This window comes from Enhydra lutris, unplaced genomic scaffold (assembly GCF_002288905.1).
Source record: "Enhydra lutris kenyoni isolate GAN:26980312 unplaced genomic scaffold, ASM228890v2 scaffoldscaffold64, whole genome shotgun sequence".
Classification (NCBI taxonomy): Eukaryota; Metazoa; Chordata; class Mammalia; order Carnivora; family Mustelidae; genus Enhydra; species Enhydra lutris.
Genome location: NW_019154148.1, coordinates 7,099,263 through 7,123,197, shown reverse-complemented (window position 1 = coordinate 7,123,197; position 23,935 = coordinate 7,099,263). Strand labels below are relative to the sequence as shown.

General features: G+C 49.2%; 2 protein-coding genes across 7 annotated transcripts in view; one reads left to right on the top strand and one right to left on the bottom strand.

The window, feature by feature from the left end:
- LOC111158929 (5-phosphohydroxy-L-lysine phospho-lyase) overlaps positions 1 to 16,223 on the top strand; it is a 31,251-nt gene extending 15,028 nt beyond the window's left edge. The window contains exons 9-12 of one of the 5 annotated variants that reach the window (XR_002641389.1): positions 13,465 to 13,619; positions 14,032 to 14,121; positions 15,246 to 15,900; positions 16,141 to 16,204. Coding sequence is in view for 4 of the 5 variants with exons in the window: in XM_022521261.1 (XP_022376969.1) it covers positions 13,465 to 13,619; positions 14,032 to 14,121; positions 15,246 to 15,549 (549 nt within the window). In the remaining variant the exon portion in view is untranslated. The other 4 variants (XM_022521263.1, XM_022521264.1, XM_022521261.1 and 1 more) reach the window with 4 other exon arrangements.
- A 680-nt stretch (positions 16,224 to 16,903) lies between these two features.
- On the bottom strand, positions 16,904 to 23,516 carry LOC111158930 (heterogeneous nuclear ribonucleoprotein A/B). Of its 2 annotated transcripts, XM_022521265.1 has the most exons (8): positions 23,322 to 23,516; positions 23,003 to 23,234; positions 22,052 to 22,220; positions 21,078 to 21,236; positions 20,751 to 20,882; positions 18,580 to 18,697; positions 17,775 to 17,915; positions 16,904 to 17,506 (listed from the first exon to the last, which is right to left on the bottom strand). In XM_022521265.1, exons 2-8 carry the CDS (start codon positions 23,209 to 23,211, stop codon positions 17,436 to 17,438), a joined length of 999 nt encoding a protein of 332 aa, XP_022376973.1. In that variant the 5' UTR covers positions 23,212 to 23,234; positions 23,322 to 23,516; the 3' UTR covers positions 16,904 to 17,435. The 2 variants fall into 2 exon arrangements, with proteins under 2 accessions (XP_022376973.1, XP_022376975.1); XM_022521267.1 differs by lacking the exon at positions 17,775 to 17,915.
- Between the last annotated feature and the right edge of the window lie 419 nt (positions 23,517 to 23,935).

Genomic DNA, 23,935 nt, shown 5'->3' with positions numbered 1-23,935 from the left:
CCTTTGGTTCAGGTCATGATCCCAGAGTCCCAGGATCGAGTCCCGCATCAGCCTCCCATCTCCACGGGGAGTCTGCTGCTCCCTCTGACCTTCTTCCTCTGACCATGCTCTCTGTCACTCTCTCTCAGATAGATAAATAAAATCTTAAAAAAAAAAAAAAGAACTTACACAACATTTAAAAAAAAGAACAAAAAAAAAGTTGAAAAATGGACAGAAGACTTGAACAGATGTTTTTCCAAGGAAGACATACAGATGGTAAACAAACGTATGAAGAGATACTAAACATCACTCATCATCAGGGAGTTGCAGACCAAAACCACAGTGAGATCGCTGCCCACACCTGCAAGAATGGCTGTTGTCGGAAAGACAAAAAATAACAGGTGTGGGCAAGGATGTGGAGAAAAGGGAGCCCTCACGCACTCACCATTGGTGGGAAGGTACCTTGGTGCAGCCAGTATGGAAAACAGTGCAGAGGTTCCTGAAAAAGTTAAAGTAGAACTACCATATGACCCGCACTTCCACTTCTATTAAGTTATCTGAAGAAAAGTAAAAGCAATCAGAAAAGACCTATGCACTGCTGTGTTCATTGTGACATTATTTCCAAGAGCCATGATACAGAAGCAGCCCATCTCCAGGTTGATGACTGGATAAAGGTGTGTGTTTGTGTGTTTGTGTGTGTGTGGGTGTTTGGCGGCTGAGCTATACAAAAGGAATGAAATCTTGCCATTTATAACAGCATGGAGGTCATGTTGGTGGAGATGGAGACGGAGATGGAGATCATGATGCTAAGTGAAGTAAGCCAGTCAGAGAAAGACAAATACAGCAGGATTTCACACTTGTGTGGAATCTAAAAAACAAGTGATACAGAGTTTTCTAAGTTCTTTTATATTTTGGGTGTTAACTCCTTATGAGACATTATTTGCCTGTCTTCTCCCATTCGGTAAATTGCCTTTTCATTTTGTTGATGATTTCCTTCACGGTGCTAAAGTTTTTCAGTTCGATGTAGTCCCAGTTGTTTGTTTTTGCTTTGTTGTCCAGAAAGGTATTGCTAAAACAAATGTCCAAGAGGTTACTGACTATTTTCTTCCAGGAGTTTTATGGTTTTAGGTCTTACATTTAAGTCTTTAATTCATTTTGAGCTTTGTTTTATATAGGATATAAGAAAGTGGTCCATTTTCTCTAACACCATTTATTGAAGAGATTGTCTTTTCACCATTGTGTATTCTTGCCTCCTTTGTTGTAGATTAATTGGCCATGTGAGTGTGATTTTATTTCTGGGCTCTCTCTTCTGATCCGTTCATCTATGTGTTTGGTTTTGTGCTAGAACCATACTGATTACTGTAATTGATAGTATAGTTTGAAACCTGGAAGCATGATACTCCCAGCTTTGTTCCTCTTTCTCGAGGTTGCATGCAAATTTTGTGGTTCCATGCAAATTTTAGAATTATTTGTTTCAGTTCTCTGAAAAATGTCATTGGGTATTTTGAAAGGGATTGCATTGAATCTGTAGATTGCTTTTGGTAGTATGGACATTTTAATAATATTAATTCCTCCAATCCATGAGGACAGTATATCTTACCATTGATTCATGTCATCTTCAATTTCTTTCATCATTGTCTTACAGTTTGCAAAGTATAGGTGATTCATCGCCTCAGTTAAATTTATTCCTAGTTATTTTATTCTTTTTGATGCAATTGTAAATGGGATAGTTTCCTTAATTTCTGCAATAGTTTGTTACTAGTAGGTGAAAACACAACAGGGGCATTCAATAACCAACTCTTGGTTTTGGCTACGGTTGTGATCTCACGTTGTGGGATTGAGCCCCACATCAGGCTCTGGGCTCAGCAGGGAGTCTGCTTAAGATTCCCCCTCCCCTTCCCTCTTTCTCTCTCACTCTCTAAAATAAATAAATAAATCCTTAAAAAAAAAAAAAAAGAAACAACAGTTTTCTGTGCATTTTGTATCCTGCAACTTTACTGAATTCCTTTAAACTAATAGTTTATGGGTGCTGGCTTTACACTTTTCTATATTGTAGTAGCTCATCTGTGAATAGTGGCAGTTTTACTTCTTCCTTTCCAATTTGGATGCCTTTTATTTCCTTTTCTTGCCCCGTCGCTGCGGCTAGGACCTGTAGTACTGTGTTCAGTAAAAGTGGCAAGTGGCATTTATATTTATTATGTTCCATCTATACCCACCTTTTTTAGAGTTTTTATCATGAACGAATGTTGAATTTTGTCAAGTGCTTTTTCATCTGCTGAGCTGATGGGATGGTTTTTATTCTTTGTCTCGTTAATGTGGTGTATCACATGGAATGACTTGCAGATGTTGGCCCATCCTTGCATCCTGGGAATACGTCCCATTTGATCATGGTGTCGGATCGTTTTAATGTGTTAGCTGAATTTGCTTTACTACTATTTTGTTGAGGATTTTTGCATCTGTGTTCATCAGGGATACTGACTTGTATTTTTTTTTTTTAACAATGTCTTTGATTTTAGGTATCACAGTAATCCTGGCCTCATAAGTAAGTTTGGAAGCATTCCTTCCCTATCAGTTTTTTGGAATAAATTGAAATTTTGGCAAGGATAGGTGTTAACTCTATAAATGTTTGGTAGAGGGGCACCTGGGTGGCTCAGTCGTTGGGCGTTTGCCTTCGGCGCAGGTCATGATCCCAGGGTCCTTGATCGAGTCCCACATCGGGCTCCTTGCTCAGTGAGAAGCCTTCTTCCTCTCCCTCTGCCTGCTGCTCCCCCTGCTTGTGCACTCATACGCGCGCTCTCTCTCTCTCTCGCTCTCTTTCCCTCTCTGTCAAATAAATAAAATCTTTAAAAATAAATAAATAAAAATAAAAAGTTTAGTAGCATTCACCTGTGAAGTTGTCTGGTCTTAGACTTTTGGTTTTGGGGAGTTTTTGGATTACTGATTGAATTTCATTACTAGTGATAATCTGTTTAGGTTTTCTGCTTCTTTCTGATTTAGTTGTGGAAGATTGGATGTTTCTAGGAATGTATCCATTTCTTCTAGGTTGTCCAGTTAATTGGCATATAATTGTTCCTGAAAATCTTTTATGATCCTTTGTGTTTCTGTGGTGTCAGCTGTAACTTCTCTCTCTTTTTTTTTTTTAAAGACTTTATTTATTTATTTGACAGACAGAGATCACAAGTAGGCAGAGAGGCAGGCAGAGAGAGAGAGCAAGGGAAACAGGCTCTCTGCCCAGGATCATGACCAGAGCCAAAAGCAGAGGCTTTAACCCACTGAGCCATCCGGGCGCCCAGCTGTAACTTCTTTTTCACTTCTAGTTTTATTTGGTCCTCTCTCTTTTTTCTTGACAGTCTGGCTATAGATCTTTCAATTTTGTTTATTTTTTGAAGAACCTGCTCTTAATTTCATTGATCTTTTCTTTTTCTTTTTAATCTCTATTTTATTTACTTCCACTCTGATCTTTATTTTCTTCCTTCTACTACCTTTGGGCTTTGTTTGCTCTTTTTTTTTTTTCCCCTCGTTCCTTTAGGGATGAGGTTAGATTGTTGATTTAAGATTTTTCCCTTTCTTGATATGATTCTGTGTCACTATATACTTCCCTCCTAGAACTTCTGTTGCTGCTTCTCATAGATTCTGGACCATTGTGTTTTCATTTTTGTCTCAAGGTGTTTTTTTATTTCCTCTTTGATTTATTCATTGACCCATTGGTTGTTTAACAGCATCTTGTTTAACCTCCACGTGTTTGTGTTTCTTCCCATTCTTTTATTTTAATTGATTTCTACTTTCATACTGTTGTGGTTGGAAAAGATGCTCGTAACTTCATTCATCTTAAATTTATTGAGACCTGTTTTATGGCCTTTCTTATGATCTGTACTGGAGAGTGTTCCATGTTCCCTTAAGAAAAATGTGTATTGTGCTGTTTTTTGATGGAATATTCTTAATGTTCTGTTACGTCCATGTGGTCTAATGTGTCATTCAAGCCCAGTGATTCCTTAGTTTCTGGCTGGATGATCTATCCATTGGGGTGAGCGGGGTGTTAAAGTCCACCTACTGTTACTGTATGACCGGCAGTTTCTCCCTTTGCATATGTTAATATTTGCCTTATATATTTAGGTGCGCCTCTGTTGGAAGCATAAATTTTTTTTTTAAAGATTTTTATTTATTTATTTGACAGAGTGAGAGAGATCGCAAGTAGGCAGAGAGGCAGGCAGAGAGAGAGGGGGAAGCAGGCTCCCCGCCGAGCAGAGAACCCGACGTGGGGCTGGATCCCAGGACCCTGAGATCATGACCTGAGCCGAAGGCAGAGGCCCAACCACTGAGCCACCCAGGTGCCCCGGAAGCATAAATATTTACAAGTGTTTTATCTTCTTATTGGATTGATCCCTTCATTATATAATGCCCTTCTTTGCCTCTCATTACAGTTTTTGTTTTTAAGTTTATTTTGTCTGGGGCGCCTGGGTGGCTCAGTTGGTTAAGTGTCTGCCTTCCGCTCAGGTCATGATCTCACAGTGCTGGAATCGAGCCCCTTGTCAGGCTTCTCCTCAGGGGGGAGCTTGCTTCCTCCTCTCCCTCTGCCCCTCCCCCTGCTCATGCTCACAGTCTCTCTCTCTCAAATAAATAAATAAAATCTTTATTTTCTAAATAAAAAGATTTTATTTATGTATTCCGGAGAGAGAGAGAGGCAGAAGCCGAGAGAGCAGCAGGGAACGTGATGTGGGACTTGATCCAATCAAAAGACACAGGGTACCCACCTTGCCACCAAGGTCATGGCCTTGGGCAATGCTGGGCTCTCACTCTCTCCCTCATTCTGTGTGTCTCATGCTTTTTTCTTTCAAAATTGGGATCTTTCATGTTGAGCCAGCCATAGAAGATAGAAATATATCTCCGCCAAAAAATTGTTTTTAAATATAAAAAACACAAAAATCAAAACCTATAAAATTATATATATAATTGTATATATTTTATAAAATTATATATATTATATATGTGTATACACATATATACACACACTCGTGTGTGTGTGTGTGTGTGTGTGTGTGTGTGTGTGTATGAATCTCTATCCCTTCCTGAAGCTGCCTCTTTCAGGAGAAAGAAATTCATTTTCTTCCTTTCACCCTTAGCCCTCTTCATGTTTTTGGTTTTTGGGGTTTTTTTTTTAAGATTTTATATATTTATTTGACAGACAGAGATCACAACTAGGCAGAGAGGCAGGCAGAGAGAGAGGAGGAAGCAGGCTCCCTGCTGAGCAGAGAGTCCAATGTGTGGCTCAATCCCAGGACCCTGAGATCATGACCTGAGCTGAAGGCAGAGGCTTAACCCACTGAGTCACTCAGGCACCCCCCACCTTCATGTTTTTAAAATAAACTTTTAAAAAGGAAAAAAAATCACTTCTCCTGTTTCTTTTTTTTTTTAGTTAGAGTTGAAACATTCCTCGGACCAGGTGTTGCTATTGCAGGCCCCCCTCCCCCACCCATCCCCACCCAGGTCAATCCCCTTGGCCTCTGCTCCTCCTGTCTCCTCCCCATTGCCTTGCTCAGCTCCCCTACAGCCCCTCCCGCACCCCCATCCCAGGACTGGTCCCACTGTTTAAGAGGACATTGAAACTGAGAACAAAACAAAAAATTGTATGGCAATTTTTACCTTTTATTGCTTGTTTTTAACTTCACAAATAAATGATAACAAAACCTCAAAAAAAAAAAAAAAAGACAGCTACCCTGTGTCTTTTGATTGGATCATTTATTCTATTTACATTTACAGTAATTATTGATAGGTATGTATTTACTGACATTTTGTTTGCTGTGTTCTGGTTGTTTTTCCAGTTCTATTCCTTTTTCTTTACTCTCTTCCCTTGTGAGTTGATGACTTTTTAGTGTTATGTTTAGATTCCTGTCTGTTTATTTTTTGTTATCTATGCCAGGGTTTGGGTTTGTGGTTACCGTGAGGTTCATATATAACAATCTGTGTATAGCAGTCTGTTTTCAGTTGGTGGTTAAGTTCAGATTCATTCTAAAAATACCACATTTGGGGGCACCTGGGTGGCTCAGTCAGTTATGTGTCTACCTTTGGCGCATGTCAAGATCTCCAGGTCCTGGAATTGATTCAGGCACCAGGCTGCCTGCTCAACGGGGACTCTGCTTCTCCCTCTGTACCTCCCCACCCTTGCTCCTGTGCTCATTCTTTCTCTGTCTCTCCTTCTCCCCCTTTCCCCTTCCCTCCCTTCCTCCTTCTCCCTCTCAAATAAATAAAATCTTTAATAAATAAATAAACCCCCACCCCACACACACATACATTTTGTCTTCGATAGCATATTTTCCTTCTGTTTTGTGTATTCATTTATTGTTGGAGATGTTGTTGATTTTTAGTACTTTTGTCTTTAATCTTCAGTTTTATAAGTGGTTGATCCACTACCTTTTCTGTGTGTTTGCCTTTACCAGTGAGATGTTTTCTTTCATAGATTTCCTTATTTCTAGTTACTGTCTTTTCTTTCCTGCTTGAAGTAGTTCCTTTAATATTTTTTGTGAAGCCAGTTTAGTGATGATGAACTTCTAGCTTTGCTCTCTGGGAAATTCTTTTATCTCTGCTTATGTTCTGAATGATAACCTTGCCAGGTACAGTATTCTTGATAGTAAGGTTTTTTTTGTTTGTTTTCCTTTCAGCACTTTGAATATGCTGTGCTACTGTCTTCCAGCCTACAAAGTTTCTGCTGAAAAATTAGCTGATAATCTTATCAGGGTTCCCTTATACATAACAAGTTCCTTTTCTCTTGCTGCTTTTATCTTTACCTTTAATTCTTGACATTTTAATGATAATGTGTCTTGGTACGGTCTCTGGGTTCATCTTTGACTTTCTGTGCTCTCTGGACTTGTATGTCTCTTTCTTCTGCCGGGTTAGGGAAGTTTTCAGCCGTTATTTCTTCAAATAGGTGTCCTGTCCCTTTACTCTCTCTTCTCTTTCTGGAACTGCAGGCAGTGAATGTTAGTACACTTGATGTTGTCCCAGAGGTACCTTAAACTATCCTCCTTTTTTAGTTTTTTTTCTTTTTACTGTCCTAATTGGATGATTTCCATTACCCTGTCTTCCAGATCACTGATCCATTCTTCTGTATTATCTAATCTATTGTCTATTCCCCCAAGTGCATATCTCATTTTTATTATTGTATTCTTCAGCGCTGATTGGTATTTTTTTTTTAAATTTTCTCTCTCTCTGCTAATGTTCTCACCATGGTTATCCATTCTTTTCCCAAGTTTGGTAAGCATCTGTACGACCATTACTTTGAACTCTTTATTGGGTGGATGAGTAGATAAGCGTCTCCGTTTCATCTAATTCTTTTTGAGGTTTTTGTCTTGTTCTTTCATTTGGAACATGTTCCTCTGTCTCCTCATTTTGTTCAATTCTCTGTGTTTGTTTGTATCTATCAGATAGTTCAACTACATCTCCCCATCTTGAAGGAGTGGCCTTATGTAGAAGATGTCCTGTGGGGCCCAGAAGTGAAGTCCCTCCTGGCCACGAAAGCCAGGTGCTCCAGGGTTGTCCCCTATGTGGGCTGTGTGCCCCCTCGTGTTGTGGCAGGCCTGCAGCTACTGTGGGTGCGCTGTTGGGTGGGGCTGGTCCCCTGCCCAGCTAGTATTGCTGTGAGCATGCTGGCTGGAGGGGCTGTCATTCAGCTGTGAAGCCCAGCTGAGGTACATAGTTGGCTAGGGTTAGCAGTCTAGAGGGAGGATTCCAGAATGGTACCCACCAGTGCCAGGATCAGAACAGCAGAAGAGGATGGCAAAAGTGGCTGCCACCACTGTGTCAGTCCTTGCAAAGTGGCCCAGCTGCCTCCTATGGTTCCAACAGACCCTCCAAGATTAGTAAGTGGGACTCCTTCACCTGCAGCTCATGTAAAACACTCTGGTGTTTTACACTAGAGTGTAAAGTTCTGAGTCAGGTTGATCTATGTGTAAGCTTTTTAAGAGTGAGTTCTCATTTCCCTATAGTTCTAGAGTTTTCTGAGATGTACTCGCTGTTGGTTTTTAAAAGCTAGGTGTTTGGGGATCTTGTCTCTTTTGTTCAGGATCTAAGGGTTGGAGTCCCTGATGCGGAGCTCAAATCTCTCACTCCTCAGGGAAAACGTTTTGTGCCTTTAAGATCCTTCTTGCCTGCGAAATGCTGCCCCCGGTGTATCTCTGTCTCTGCCATCTGTCTCATTGCTGTCCCTTCTTGCAGAGGGTCTGTTCATCCAGTTTCTCAGTCCCCTTCAGAGGGAATGATCCTGTATGTAGTTGTCTATTTGTTGTGTCCCTTGGAGGAAGTGAGCTCAGGATCTTACTATACTTCCGTCTTGAACCTTTCCTCCACATCTGTATTCTTAAAAGATACTGATCTGTAGTTTTCTTTTGATGTCTTTGTCAGGTTTTGGTATCAGGGTGTAATACCGGCCTCAAAGAATGAGCTAGGAAATGTCTATGCCCATTCTGTCTTCTGGGAGGCTTTTCAAAAGATTGACAGTAATTCTTCTTTAAACATTGTGGTAGAATTCACCAGTGGAGCCGTCTGGTTCTAGGCTTTTCTTTGTGGGAACTTCTTATTACTATTCTTTTCTTTTTACTTGCATATGTCTGTTAGATTTTCTGTTTCTTCTTGAGCCAGTGTCAGTATTTTTTATTTTTCAGGATTTTGTGCATTTCATCTTAGTGATCTAGCTTGTCAATTTACATTTGTTCATATGATTCCCTTTATAATCCTTTTGGCTTCATTAAGTTTGTTAGTTTGGTAGTCATGGGTCCTCTTTCATTCCTGATTTTAGACGTTTGAGCCTTTATTTTGGTCAGTCTAGCTGAAGTTTGTTAATTTTATTGATCTTCTCAAAGAACTCACTTTTGGGGGTGCCTGGGTGGCTCAGTTGGTTAAGCAACTGCCTTCGGCTCAGGTCATGATACTGGAGTCCCAGGATCAAGTCCCACATCGGGTTTCCTGCTCGGCAGGAAGTCTGCTTCTCCCCATGACCTCTCTCCTCTCACGCTCTCTCTCTCTCATTCTCTCTCTCTCCCAAATAAATAAAATCTTAAAAAAAAAAGAACCCACTTTTGATATTGCTGATTCTTTTTTATTGTTTTTCTGCATTTCTATTTATTTCCACTTCAATCTTTAGGATTCCTGTCCTTCTGCTTGCTTTTGGTTTTCATTGCTCTTTTTTATGTTTTCTTAAAGTGGAAAGTTAGATTATTCACTTGAGAACTTTCTTTTTTGACATACATGTTTACAGACTTAAATTTTCATATTAGTACTACTTTCACTGCATCCTGTAAGTTTTGGTATGTTTTCATTTTCATTCATCTATATTTTAAATCTCCTTGCAACTTCTTTGATCCATTGGTGCATTTGGGAAGAGTGTTTTTTCTGCTTTTTTGGAGTGTTCTGTATGTGTCTGTTGGGTCTAGTCCGCTTATAGTGTCCTTCAAGTCCTCTGTTTCCATGTTGATCTCCTGTATAGTTCTGTCAGTTACTGAAAATGAAAGACTGAACTCTCCATTGGTCCCTGAATGGTACATTTCTGCTTTCACTTCTGTCAGTTTTTGCTTTATGTATTTTGAGGCTCTGTTTTTAAGTACAAATGAATTTGTAATGGTTATCAAATCCTTTTGATAGATTGACTCATGGCATTATGGAATGTTTCTCTCTGTTGCTAATGCAGTTGTAATCCGCACGTCTTTTACGTCTGATATTAGTATGGCTACTCTGACTCTTCTCGTTCCTGTTTGCATGGTGTACCTTCTCCACCCTTCTGCTTTCAGCCTCTTTGTGTCTTTATCAGTCCTCTTTATTCATGTGGATTTATTATCTGATGTCTTTTTTTTTTAAGATTTTATTTACTTATTTGTCAGAGAGAGAGAGAGCACAAGCAGGGGGAGAAGCAGGCAGAGGGAGAGGAAAAAGCAGACTCCCCACTGAGCAGAGAGCCCGATGCGGGACTCGATCCCAGGACCCTGAGATCATGACCCGAGCCAAAGGCAGACGCTTCATCGACTGAGCCACCCAGGTGTCCCTATGCGATGTGTCTTTTCATCTCAGTCTGAAGACATACCATTAGTATTTTTTGTGAAGTATATGTTTGGGACACATTCAGTTTTTATTTGTCTGGAATTGTCTTAGTTTCCCCATTTTGTTTTTTTTTTTTTTTTAAAGATTTTATTATTTATTTGACAGAGAGGCAGGCAGAGAGAGAGAGGGGGAAGCAGACTCCCCACCAAGCAGAGAGCCAGATGTGGGGCTCGGTCCCAGGACCCTGGGATCATGACCTGAGCTGAAGGCAGAGGATTTAACCCACTGAGCCACCCAGGCGCCCCAGTTTCCCCATTTTGAAAGGATGCTTTTATGTAGAATTTTTGACTGGCAGTCTTTTTCTTTGATTACTTTAAATATGTCATCCCAAATTTTAAAAAAAGAAAATATGTCATCCCACTGCGTCTGGCCTTCATGGTTTCTGATGAGGACTCAGCTGTTAATCTTGTCGCCCAGCTCCTGCACAAGACAAATCTGTTGTCTCTTGCTTACTGCACGTGTGTCTTTTATCCACTGAGACATAATTGGCGTACAGTATTCTGTCAGTCTCACACAACATAATGATTCAGTTATTTGTGTTTCTTGTGAAATGATCACAGGTCTAGTTAGGATCCATCATCACATAGTTAGTTTTTTCCTTATGAAGAGAACTTTGAAGATCTTTCTTAACCATGAGAGTCTCTTAACTCTAGGAAACAGAGTTGTTGGGGGCAGGGGCAGATGGGATAACTGGGTGATGGGCATTAAGTAGGGCACATGATATGATGAGCACTGAATGTTACGTGCAGCTGGTGAATTACCTCTACATCTGAAACCAATGGTGTACTCTATGTTGGCTAATTAAAAAGGTCTGTCTTAGCAACTTTCAAATATATAATACAATATTACTAACTGTAGTCACCATGCTGTTCATTACATCCCCATAACCTACTTATTTTATAACTGGAAATGTGTTGCCTTTTGACCACCTTTACCCATTTCTCCCACCCACTTTGTCTTTGGGTGTCTTTCCCTCTCCTCTCCTCTCCTCTGGGACCCCCCCCCCCCCGCATATGCAGATGTTGGTTTGCTTCATTGTGTCCCACAGGCTGTCGAAGCTCTGTTCACTTCCTCTTTCTGGTTTTCAGACCGGACAGTCTCAGTTGACATTATCTTCAAATTTGCTGATTCCTTCATCTGTTTGCCCAAATCTGTTGTTGAGACTGTCTGGTGAATTTTTCATTACAGTTACTGTGCTTTTCAACTCCAGAATTTCTCTGTAGTTCTTTTTTAAAATTTCTCTTCAGTGACATTCATGTTTGCTGAGACATTGTCTTCATGCTTTGCTTTTGAGTTCTTGCAATATGGTTTCATTTAGTTGTTTTAATACAGGCATAACATCTGATTTAATGTCTTTGTCTAAGAAGATCGCTATCTCCGCTTCCTCGGGGACAGTGTCTACGGGACTGTTCATCACCCCCATATATGGGTCATGCTTTCTTCTTTCCTTGGAAGTTTCATGATTTTCTCTTGAAACTGGACATGTTAAGTAATATATTCTGTCAGCTTTAGAAATCGTATTCCCTCCGTATGGCGTTTTTATTATTGTTTGTATAGTGCCTTTCCTGAACTGTGTAAAGTTTGTAGTCTTTGCTTGGTTGGCTTAGTGATCATCTCGGGATTGGACAGATAGCTCCTTCGATGCCTTTGACAAGTGGTCCCATGTGTGTGAGATAGAAGGTTCCATGCCTTGACTACTCAGCCAAGCAGCTTACAGCTCTGTCTCAGCCTTTCCTTCCTCCTTCTGCAGAGCCTCAAGGCAGCCAATGGCCAGAGCTTAGAGCTTTTCAGGTCCTTCCCGAACATGCATAAGGCACAGGGCGTGCACATATCCCTCTGTGTAGACATGACCTTCTGGATTCCCAGGACTCTGTCAGAACTTGTTCATTTTCTTCCTGTTGCTACTCTGGGGTGATCTTGGGTCAACGACCTACCTACTGTGGTAGTTCAGCATTCATTGCCTTGGCCATGTCATGATTCTAAACAAAAGATGCTATTGAGGCACCTAGTTGGCTCAGTGGGTTAAACAAAAGATGCTATTAATACCTACACTCCACCTTTTAACAAGTTCATGGTTAATAGTATTATACAGTAAGTAGCCTCAGTCCATCCTGTGTGTCCATTCCACACATAATTTGGACATGTCAGAAATGTGCCGCATGGCGGAATCCCCTCAGAAGCTTTTTATGATCTCAGATACGGGGCTCTGCTCACCCAGTTTGAAGATGATCTACAGGACACAACCAGACACCCGTTAGGATGGCTACAGTTAAAAAGACTGACAATTCCAAATCATTTTGAGGATGGGAGCTCTCCTGGAATTTTGTAGGCTAGTGGTGGGAACATAACACGATACAAGCACCTCGGGAAAGTTTCAGTTTTCTATGAAGCCAAGCCTGCATTTATGATTACAACCCAGCAATTCCACTCCTAGATATCTACCCTGGAGAAATGAGGACATCTGTTCACACCAAGATTTGTTATAAATATTCTTAAAGAGCTTTATTCATAATAGCCAAAAATCAAAAGAATCCAAGGGACCATTAACAGGAGATTAGAGAAACAAAGAATGGTATGTCCGTACAGTGGGATTCCATGCACCAGTAATAGGATCATGCTACTGAGACACAGGACAAGATGGGAAATCATGAAAACATGCTGAGCAGAAGCACCCAGGCACAAGAGAGAACATTCCAGAAACAGCAAAACTATGGTGACAGAAAGCAGGTCAGTGGTCGCCTGAGCCAGCAGTGGAGGGGCACAAGGATCTTTGGGACGGGATGGAAATGTCCTGTCTCTTCATTGTGGTGGGGGCACCATGGGTATACGTACCTGTCTCATCGCACTGAACTATATGCACTGTAAATATTTGCAGCTTATTGTGTGTAAACTCTACTTCAGTAAAGTTTTCTTTTTAAATATAGTTTTAAAAAAATTTAAAAGACGGTCTGCAAAGGATACCCTTACTCTTCCCTCTCTGTGACACAGGTCCCCCTTCGGACACCTGCAGGGCCCGTGGGAGGAAGGGTACCAGAGCTCCCAGGTGTCCGGAGGGGACATCTCCCCACGCCACCCCCCCCACTTACAGCCTCTCAGTGGAAGGCAGCTCTGTAGGAATGCAGAGTACACCCTCTCCTCCAATTCTGCCTCTTGAGGCTCCTTCTGTACCCCTTGGGGTGGCTTCCCTGAGTCCCAGTCACATTAGCACTGGGAAAGGCGAGAGGACAGCCCGTGGGGGCTTCGGGAGAACCCCGTCTATCCCCAAGTACTCGGAGTTCTATGGGCTTCAGGCCTGTGCCTGTCACTGCCCTTGGAATGTGTGTGGCCTTCTGCAGCCCTCACGCTCCTGGAGCAGGGCCCACTTCTCTGGGCCTCTGACCCGCCCTTTGTCCCCTGACTCAGTTTGGGGGCAGCCCGGTGTCCTGCGCCGTGGGCCTGGCCGTCCTGGACGTTCTAGAGAAGGAGCAGCTGCGGGCTCATGCTGCCTCTGTGGGCAGTGTCCTCATGGAGCTCCTCCAACAGCAGAAAGCCAAGCATCCCATCATCGGGGACGTCAGGTGAGGCTTGGGCAGCACTCCTTACCTGCTAACTGAACACCAGCCCGGGGCCAAGCATGGTTTCGTCACCTCATTGTCACCCAGGGTGATGGGGACTTTTCTCTCCACAGAGGAGGAACTAAAGCTCTGAGGGGTGCTGCTGCCCGAGATGGCGCTTCTAGGGAAGGAGATACCAGGGGCAGACGGCCCTGGCCCCCGACCTTTCCTTTGTCACAGCTGGGGCCCCTCTCCTCAAAGTCACTTGCTGGCACTGGGTCACCACCCTGCACCCTCCGAGGGTTGTGCAGCCCTCAGGCTCCCCAGGAAGCGGAGGCACAGGACTGGTGCTTTGGGCAGGCCCAGCCAGAGGGGGAGGGCAAGGGCCCACGGCCCTTCCAGCCTGGCTTCCTAAGATGTCGCCTTTCCGTTCCAGAGGCATCGGGCTCTTTATCGGTGTGGACCTGATCAAAGACACAGCGACCAGGACACCAGCAACTGAGGAGGCGAACTACGTGGTGTCCAGGTACTACTTCTCGAACCGAGTTGCCTCTGCAGCGTCCCCTGACTGGGAGGGAGCTGCTGTCCTGCTTTTGCCATTGCCACTATGTCCCTGGGCCCTCAGGGCCACAGAGGGCTGCCTGCAGGAGTTGGCATCAGGGCCAGAGCGGGGAAGGGAACCCCCTTCTGGGTACCCCCACCCCGACACCACACACTGATAAAACAGCCGGGTCCGCTTGGTGGCCAGTGCCTGGCGGCAGGGCCTCGGATGGGTGTGGGCCGTTCCCAGCCGAGGATGCGGGCGCCACAGGGGCTCAGAGACCATAAAGCCACATCCCACAGCGCCCGGCTGCCCCGGGGAAGCCGCTACTTTCACGGCCATGCCAGGGCCCGTGGCAGAGCCAGACTTGGGGCTCCCCATGGGCACAGCAGCCCATTTTCTTTGGTTCGGACAGGCTTCCTGCTCCTTGTCTGGGTGAAGGCATCTGGAGGACCCCACCCCTGCCCCAGGGAATAAATGAGAGAGAATGGAAGTCGGGGTCAGAATGTAAATACAATCACCTCAGACCCTTTCTTTCTGGTCAAATGACCTTCCCAGGTTGAAGTGCAAACATGTCCTTAGGGTACCACTACTATTAAGGAGGTGAAGCTATCTTCCTAGAAAGAACTGGAAATGAAAACTGCGGAGTCCTCTGAGATGTCCAGATGCCTCTGGGGCGGGAAGCAGAACCGGGGCTGGCAGAGAAGTTCCTGGAGCCGGGAGGGGGCACAGGGGTTCGCTGTACCAGCCCGGCAGCATTGGTGCGGTGCAGGAATGCTGGCTGGCCACGTCCTAGCCATGGCCTGTTTTGGCTCAGGCCGGGATTCCAGGGCTGGATGAGCGGAGGCCCCTGCTTGGGGTAGGGGTGGGAATGGAGGGTGGCGGGCTCGGGGCCAGGCGCAAGGCACCCCACACAGGAGCCCTTAGTGCTGGGTGAACAAGGACAGGCAGGCAGTTCAGGAGGAGGTGGCCGGTGGTGTCCCTGCGGGACCTGGACTGGGGTGGGGCTCCCAGGGGCCGGTTGGCTGAAGCCAGGACAGACTTTGAGGCTCTGTGAAGGGTTCCTTGGCTGCTGGGCCACAGGGCCTTGCCATGTCCTATCCTCACAGGCTGAAAGAGAACTACATTTTGCTGAGCACAGACGGCCCTGGGCGGAATGTCCTGAAATTTAAACCCCCAATGTGCTTCAGTGTGGACAACGCGCGACACGTGGTAGCAAAGATGGATACTATCCTGACAGGTGAGCTGGGGGCCCGAGGAGCAGCTGACAGGTCTCTTGAGCCCAACCTGCGGCCAGGAGCTAGGACCTTCCAGGATGCCTGGGAAGGAGACTCCACAGTGAGCCGGGAGTCTTCGAGACAGCGCAGGGAACAAGGAGCTGGGGCGTGGAGGGGCTTTCTGAGCCTGGAGTAGCCATCCTGCCTGAGTAGCACCAGCGTGGACGTGAGGCAAGGCAATCACCTAGTGACACAGCAGGGATTTATGGGGCAGGAACATTGTGCCCTCCTTGAAGGCTAGTGTCTCCCTCAGCAGCTAAGGTGCTGGACTGATTTGCACCCAGGACTGATGAAATGCAAAAGGAAATTCTTCCCTACGTTTCCAGCGCCCTAGGATCAGATCAGTGTGGGGTCTGCCCTCAACGCAACCAGGCCACCTGGAACAACGGAAGCGGACAGGTCTCTGCTATGCTGCATGGCCAGGGGTGGGCAGTGGGCAAAATCCCACCTCCTGGCAGGCACCCCTCCCTCTCCTCCACCTCTGCAGGTGGGTTTCCTGGAGGAAGGAGGGTGTCTGTGGGGAGCCCACGGGAGGAGAGGCTGAGCAGGCACAGGCTTGCCTTTACGTTTGGGGCAACCTGACTGACGTCTGGCTTTGTCCTTTTGGGAGTGTTGCTAACCCTGTGGTTTGTGCACATGGTCAAGGGGCTGGACAAGGAGTCCAAGAAGCTTGGATGCTGGAGAAAGGCTAAGCACTTGGGGGGGGGGCTTTTGTGCTGTTTTTCAGACATGGAAAAAAAGGTGAGAAGTTGTGAGACACTGAGGCTCCAGCCCTGAACCAGCCCTGGCACTCGTGTCCTCCTTCCTTGGGTGAGTAGGCCTTGCTCCTCACGATCCATGGCCGTGGCCCTCACCCTCAGCAAGCCAAACCTTGCTCTTAACCAGGTTTTCTTCAGAAACATCTCCCCATAGCTGCCGGGGAAGGCAGGACTAGCACCTTCCTCCCCAAGCCAGTTCTCCTTCTAGAAGGAATGGAAAACAAGTCTTTGCTAGTCTGAGGGCTCAACCACCAGCCCTGGGGCGCCCCAGTCCAGCCAGCAGCTCAACTCTGCCACAGGGGGCGAAACTGTTCTGGGCCACCCAGGAGGGGGCACTTTGTGTCCAGTCCAGCTGGCCCCTAGGATACTGCCTTCCTGGGTACATTCCCACTGTCCTCCGCTAGGAGACCAAGTCCCACTTCCGGGTGCCCAGGAGAGACTGGAATCTGCAGCTGCCACAGCCCCCATTGCTCTGGGAGCAGCACCCCTCACAGTACCTCCTTCACCCCCTTGAAGCTGCCTCCAGTCAGAAGTCCTTTAAAACTTCCTCTAAAAGGGCTCAAGTCCTAGGCAGGCCCCATCCTTACAAGCAGCGCCCCAGCAGTGCCCGGCGTCCGGGCTCACCTGCCAGGACTGCTGTCCGGTCATGGAGGCACTAAAGCTTTGAAGGTTCAGGAGTGCCTGGCCCTTCCCCGTTCTTCATAGCATGCCCCACACTCACCCAGGCTTTGGGGGTTTTTAAATTTTTATTTCAAAAGCTTGGATAGCTTCAATATCCAGGTCGTGGCAAAATCAGGACACGTGTAAAATACCTTACAATACATTAGATTCCCAAAAGGTACCAAAAAGTACAGTAAAATTAACACTTCCATTAACAGGAAATGTATGACACAAATAATATAAAATTAAAAGGTGAAAAAAAGGTGACACTGGTTTCCTAAGATACAGTTTACTCTTTACAACCAGGGTCCACAGGTCCAGGCTGCGGGCGGTGGCGGGCAGCGGACCCTCCCAGCCGGCCCTGGGGGACCCGGGCCTAAAACTAGCCCTCCAACGCCGCTCTGGCCTCAGAGACCCCCACACGCTGCCTACGACAACTAGAGCTCTGGAAATAGTCAACAGGAGAGTGATTTCCAAGGGGGAAATTTTAAATAAGATGCACATGGGACAGGCCATAGAAAGTACGCCAGGTTAAATTTGGTACATAATTGTGTTCACTCGAGATCCGGACAGAGCGTGTGCGGGCGGGCATCCGGCCACGGCCTCAGTACGGCTTGTAGTTGTTCTGGTGGCCGCCGCGGCGCTGGCTCTTCCCGTAGTTCGTGCCACCCTGACCTGGGGACAAGAAGGCCATGCGTGGGTCGCGGTGCCATCTGCCCGAGCCCTCCCCGAGCCAGGCGCCTGCTGTACCGCCACGCCGGAGCCCGCACCCCACCTTCCTGAGGCCCAGAGGCTCAAGTGCCTCTTCCCGTGGTGGCCGCGCCGGGCCCCCAAGCCCAGCCTGTCCGACTCCAAAGCCCCTGCTGCCAGTGGCCCCTGCACTGTCTGTCCTGCCTCCCAGGGCTGGGGGTGAGCGGCCAGGGCCTCCCTCTCTCCTACTTACTGTAGTCGTAGCCGGGGCCGTAGCCGTAATAGCCATAGGGCGAGTAGTCGTAGCCGCCATAGCCGGGCCCGTAGCCCTGCTGGTAGCCGTAGCCCTGGTTCCAGTAGCTGCCGTAGCCCTGATTCCAACTCTGACTCTGACCTGTGGGGGGAGCAGGGCCCAGGGGCCCAGGGACCATTTAGCACACGCAGGAGCGAGGATGGAGGAAATCCTGCCCTTCGGGTGGCGGGCTCACTATGGCAACTCAGGCAGAAACCAGGGGGCTGCTGGCTGGTGTCCGGGGCCCTGGACCCCGCCCTGCATCTGAGGCCCAAGCCGGGGCTCTGAGGGCCAAGAGGGCCCTGCCGGCTAACTGCACTTGGGGCAAATAAGCAGGAGCTCACTCTCTCACATCTCCCTCTCCTCACCCCCACACTCCCTGGCAGCTCGGCCCTGAAAAGGAGGACATTCAGGCTTTGGAGTCCGAGGGGCCTGGACAGAAGGAGGCAAAGCGCCCGGCACAGCCCTGCCCTACCTTCTGCCCACCCGCCCACGGGTGTACCGAGACTCAGGCCCGCCACCCAGCCCAGCGCGCCCCTCAAGCCCGCCACCCCCGCACCCTGACTGCAATGCAAAGGCCCCTCTGCCCTGGGGCCCCAGGCCACAAGAGCCAGGCTCTTCCACACCAAGCAGCAGCCACAGCAGCGCCAACATGACCCGCCCGGCCTGGTGTACCAAACGCCGGAGGCCAGCGAGAACTCCCCAGACAGGCACGGGGGCTCCGTGCAGGCAGGGCCCCGTCTTTGCTCAGCCAGGTTCCACTCACCTCCGCTGCCACCACCACCGCCGCTGCCTCGGTTCCCTCGGTTGCGGTTCCCACGGCCCCCAGAGCCGTACTGCTGCTGCTGATAGACTTCTTTGGGCTGGGCCACCTTGATCTCACACTGCCAGAAGAGAGGACAGTGGGTCAGACCGCTACGACAAGCTTGGGACAGGGCCATGGACAAAGACCTTTGCTGATGGAGACTCAGATGGCCCATGGGGACTAAATGCTCAATACAAAATCTGCCTGCATCCCGACTCTTGCTTTGGGCTCAGGTTATGATCTCAGGGTCAGGCGATTGAGTCCTGCATGGGGCTACATGCGGAGCGAAATCTGCTAAAGTTTCTCCCGCTCCCCCAACACGCGTGTGCACTCAGTCTCTAAAATAAAATCAATCTTTTAAAAAAATTCAAAACGAAACATGCTTAAGTGGAAGCCACATTTGGGCTAAAAACTCTCGGGACCACAACTAAAATCTCTGGATCAGGACTCACTAGGGCCTTTGGGCCAAAGCCTTTCCCCAGAGAACTTACTGGGGTGACAGCTTTGCAGGCCTGCCCATGGCAGCCCGGATCGAACAACTGGGAGGAGGCACAGCGAGCCTGAAGCCGAGACGGAGACCAACCCAGCATAGCCGGATCCCACACCTGGGGGCAGCTCTGAGGCCAGCCCCATCCTCCTGGGAAAGAGGCCTCAGAGCTGGCTTCTCAGATCAGGGGCCTTAGAGAGAAAGAAGTGGGGGGAAACTAATTTTTTTTTTCTTTCCTTTACAGAAGAAATGAAGCATCCCACTCCAACAGGCTAAGGCTGCGCCCCTGACCGCTGGCTTTGAGGAAGGAAGCCACTGAGACTCAGGGAGGGGCCTCCCTGGGGCCTCGCTGCTCTCCCCTCCCCTTCTCCCAACCACTGGCCTGTTGGTGGGAAGGGCCAGATGTCTGTGTCCTCTGAAGAGCCAAAGAGTCAGTTTCCTTTTTGCTCAAAAATCTGCCCATTGCGGATGGGATTAGGGTCAGGGCCTCCCACCCAGTGTTCCTGCCCAAGTCAATCAGAAGTTTACTTTTTAGAGGGAGTACCCTTTGCACATACACTCTCCTAAATACGACCTATAAAATGCCATTTTCTACAATGTGTCACCATCCAAGCATACCCTAACAAACTGGGAAACCTTCCCCAAGTGATTCCATCTGATGTCTTCTGTTTAATTAAAAATGCTGAATACATTTATTTCAAAACCCACTACCAGTAGTAACTGACTACCTTACAGGTACCTCCTGCCATTTCACATTGGGGGGGGGATGTCACTCACTGTCTAGGGGAACAGCCCTCACCCAGCTGCTGCACCTAGACTTCAACTCATTTGACGTAAAATTTAAGGGCCCAATCCTGCATCCCAGCTAGGATTAAGACTTCTAGAAGCCCCACCCCCTACCTGTCCCACCTTATCTGGCTGCTGCCGGGCTCAGACCTGCCACACCCAGCCAGCCAGCCACACCCTCAACTGCTTCCTCGGCCACCTGGAGAATACCTGAACCGAAAGACACCCCGACACCCCCCCACCCCTACTACTGGCCAGAGTTCAGAGGGAAGGGCTGGCACTTCTCACCGTGAGGCACCGCTCACTTAGGCAAAACTGACCACGGACACACGTGGACTAAAACCCTGGGAACTTTGGAAGAACCCTCATCTGAGGTGGGAACAGACTAAACCAACATCCAGAGCCAGAGCAGGTGGAAGCAAACAAAAGATCTGGCTGTGACAGGAGAGAGGAAAAAGCTCCACAGGAGGAACAACTTTACCCAAAGGAAACAAACCCATGAATGACAGAAGTTCTAGAATCTTCTGAGACTTAGTACAGGCCATATTCACCTTGGACTCCAGATGGAGAACACCACGACCTCTAGCTTTCAGTCAGGAATCAAAGGGGCTACTGAACATATTCTAGCCCAGAGAAAAGACCCTTTCTCCTGCCTCCCACACATCCCGGGTTTCTGCCAAGTCTACCAGCCCAGAACTCCCTGAAGGACGGGACCATCTGCCCCAATCTGAATAGCAGGCACTGCAAACACCCAGCAGGGTCAGACTGCCCCGGAGAGGTAGCCCGACTCCTGAGACACACCTGAAAGAGCCAGATCTCCACCAACAGAAGGCCAGATACAGAGCTGGAGACACCTTACCTTACTGCCACTGATGGTATGGAACTTTTTCTCCAGAACTTTCTTCACAGGTTCCTCTTCTTTAAAGGTGATGAAAACAAAACCTCGTCTTTTGTTCAACTTTGGATCCATTGGAAGCTCAATGGCCTCAATCTGTAAACGTAGGCAAAGCTCAGAACCAATGCCTCTTCCCACCCCCAGGGCCTACAGGGAACTCTGAGGAGAAAAGACCCAAGAAGGCCAAAATGAAAAAGCCTCATAGAGAGCTATAGCCAGCCAAGGCTGCCTAGGACCAGGGAGAGCAACCTCAGGGCCATCAGCAGGCAACTCCCAGGGTCCCACACTCACCTCCCCGAACTCTCGAAAGTACTCCCTGATCTTCTCCTCAGTGGCTTCAGGATTCAGACCCCCCACAAAAATTTTCTTTACAGGGTCCTTCTTCATGGCCATGGCCTTTTTGGGGTCAATGACACGGCCATCCAGCCTGTGTTCCTTCTGGTCTAGGACCTGTCCCAACAGAAGAAAATGAGCTTTGAACTCAGCAGCACCACCCCCAACAAGCCCCTTCTCTTTGAGCCATGAAGACCCCAACACTGGTACACAAAACGTGTTTGAGCCCCCCCCCATACTCCACCCCTACGTGACTTAGCAACACAACTTCATCTCCAAACTTCCAAGCTTTCTTCCTGCCGTTTCTCATTCCCAAGCCCCAAGGATAATCACTTTTCCATCACCACCACCCCGACCCCAAGTTCAAGACCAAATCTGCTATTTGTCCCCTCCCTTGCCACCGTTTCCCTGTGTGTTCGCTGAAGCGGGGTCTGCTCCTGGGAGCCACCTAGACGCCTCCCCCAACTCCCCCCACCGCTTTCCCAGAGAGCACGGGCTCAGTTTAAAGCCTCTTTCACAAGTTAAGCAGCAGTAAGGCAGGCTGGAGGTGGGCTGCTAGGGTTGGAATCCAGCCCTTTCTGGCTGCGAGCTCTTTCTACTTACACTTCTGGGCCTTTTTTTGTTTTCTGTAAAATAGACCTAAAATAATACCTAGTTCATTCATAGCAACCTTGGACTCTATTCTAGTCCTCAGGATAAAGGATCTGCTTTAATCAGTGCCCAGAAGTGACACCAAAAAAACAATAAACACCAACGATAATCTTCCTGGGCCCACTTAATTTGTATTTTTTAATCCCCTCAAAAACAAAACAGAGTTCCTCACCTCTGCTTTTCCCAAAGCCTACAAAGCACCTACAGAACACACAAACTCATCGTGCTCTCAGAACCCTATCCTAGAACTTCATGCCGCGACCTCAAAGCGCCCGGCTTACCTTCTCCACACTGGCTGCATCTTTGAAGAGGATAAACCCAAACCCTCTTGACCGACCAGTGTTGGGATCCATTTTTATTGTACAATCAACGACCTCTCCAAATTTGGTAAAGTAATCCTTTAGATCTTTTTTGCTGGTATCCCAGCTCAGGCCACCAACGAACATTTTTCTGAAACGGTAAAGACACACGTGCCAACGAGCCTTACAACAGCGCTGTGATGTTGGGACCGGCCCTGACACCACCACCTTCAGTGCCAGCGGGTAAGCAAAGCCGCCATCCCGAGCGCGGGTCTGCCCCGAGAGCCCCCGAGGGGCCTACGTTGGGGAAGTGTCAACCAATCTTCACTCCCCTCCCACACAGCCCTGAGCCGCGAGAAGCTCTAGGCGGTGCAGTCCCCGACGGGGCAGCGGAAGGGAGGGCACCGCGGCCTGGGGCAGAAGCCCCGAACCTTCACAACTGGAAGTCATCCGCCTAACGAGCAAGTCACGACAGAAGGCCGCCGGCCCGGCCCGTCTTCACCGCCCCCTGAGAGCTCGCTCTCCAGGAACTCGGGCTTCCGGGGGCCGGAGACCGCGTTCAGACCGTGACTCCGCCCTCCGCGAGGTGGGGGGGGGGGGAGGCCACGGCCGGGGCGCGCGCCAACTCCGCCCACGCAGCCCCGCGGAGCCCGAGGCCGCCTCGGCCCCGGGTCCGAGCGCACTCCCCCTTCCGGGCCGCCCGCCCCCCGGCCCCGCGCGAGCGGCCCCAGGGCGGCGCCAAAGTCGAACCAACAAACTCCTGCAAACTCCGGCGCTAGCGGCGGCGCGACGGGCGGCCGGTGCGGAGGGGCAGGGCGGCGGGCCTCGAGCAGGCCCCGGCCGCCCGCCCGCCCCTCCCCCCGCCGCGTGGCGCCAACAAAAGGCGGCCCCGGAACAAAGGCGGCGCCCGGGTCGGCCCGCGACCGAACCTACCCCGCGTCCTCCTCGTTCTTGCTGGCGTTGATCTGGTCACCCTCGGCACCATTCTGGTTGCCGGCCGGGGGCGCCGAGCTCCCGCCTCCGGTGCTCGCCACGGCCCCGGTGCCGGCCCCCGCCGGCGACTCGCCTTCGGGGGCGGCCTCGTGTCCGTTCTCGGTGGCGCCCGTGGTCTCCATGGGCTGCTCCTCACCCGCTTCCGACATGCTAGGCCGGGGCGCGGCGGCTCCTGCAACGAGTGGCCCCAGCGCGTCAGGCCCGCGCGGCTCCCGCCCAGGCTTCCCCCCGCCCGCCCCCCGCGGGCCCGGCCGCTCACCTCGCCGCCGATGACGCCGCGGGGCCCGCTCGTCCCCACCCGCCGGAAAGGCGCCGCGGGCTCGGCCGCGCTCACGCCCGCGCTGCCGGGCCTCGCCTCCGTCCGCCGACGGAGCCGCCGCGACCTCGCGCCCTCCTTCGCCGCCGCGCCGCACGGAGCCCACCGACCGACAGGCTCGCTGGCGCCCGCGCGGTGCCGCCGCCTGACAATGCCGACTCGTGGCGCTCTTTATAATGCCGGGGCCGGGCGCACCTCGCAACAAGGCGCGTGCTCATTGGCTGCGCCTGCCCGTCACTCAACCCCGCGCCAGCGTCCCATTGGCCGCAGCGGCGCGCGCACGCTAAATCCGGGCGGGCTTTGTCCTCATTTTAGAACCCGCGCTAGCCAGGGCCCTGCGGACGGCTGCCGGAGCCGGGCGGGACCATAGTCTCCTCCTGAGCGGCGCCGGCAGCCGAAATCCCGCGGCCGAGGGGCCGGAGACCTCCCCTCTCCGCCCCGTGAGGCCGCAGTCTCTCGTCCCGGAGCGCCCCATCCCAACATCGGTAGCTTCGCGCACTCCGTTCTCCCAAAAGAGGAAACTGGGCTCTAGGAAGTCTCGCAAACCAAGGTCGCCC

Coding starts and splice junctions, on each gene's coding strand:
- LOC111158930 (XM_022521265.1), bottom strand. CDS start 23,211: ATGTCGGAAGCGGGTGAGGAGCAGCCCATGGAGACCACGGGCGCCACC. Junction 22,221..23,002: donor AAGAACGAGGAGGACGCGGG/GTAGGTTCGGTC, acceptor TTACCGTTTCAG/AAAAATGTTCGTTGGTGGCC. Junction 17,507..17,774: donor CGGCCCCGGCTACGACTACA/GTAAGTAGGAGA, acceptor TCTTGTCCCCAG/GTCAGGGTGGCACGAACTAC.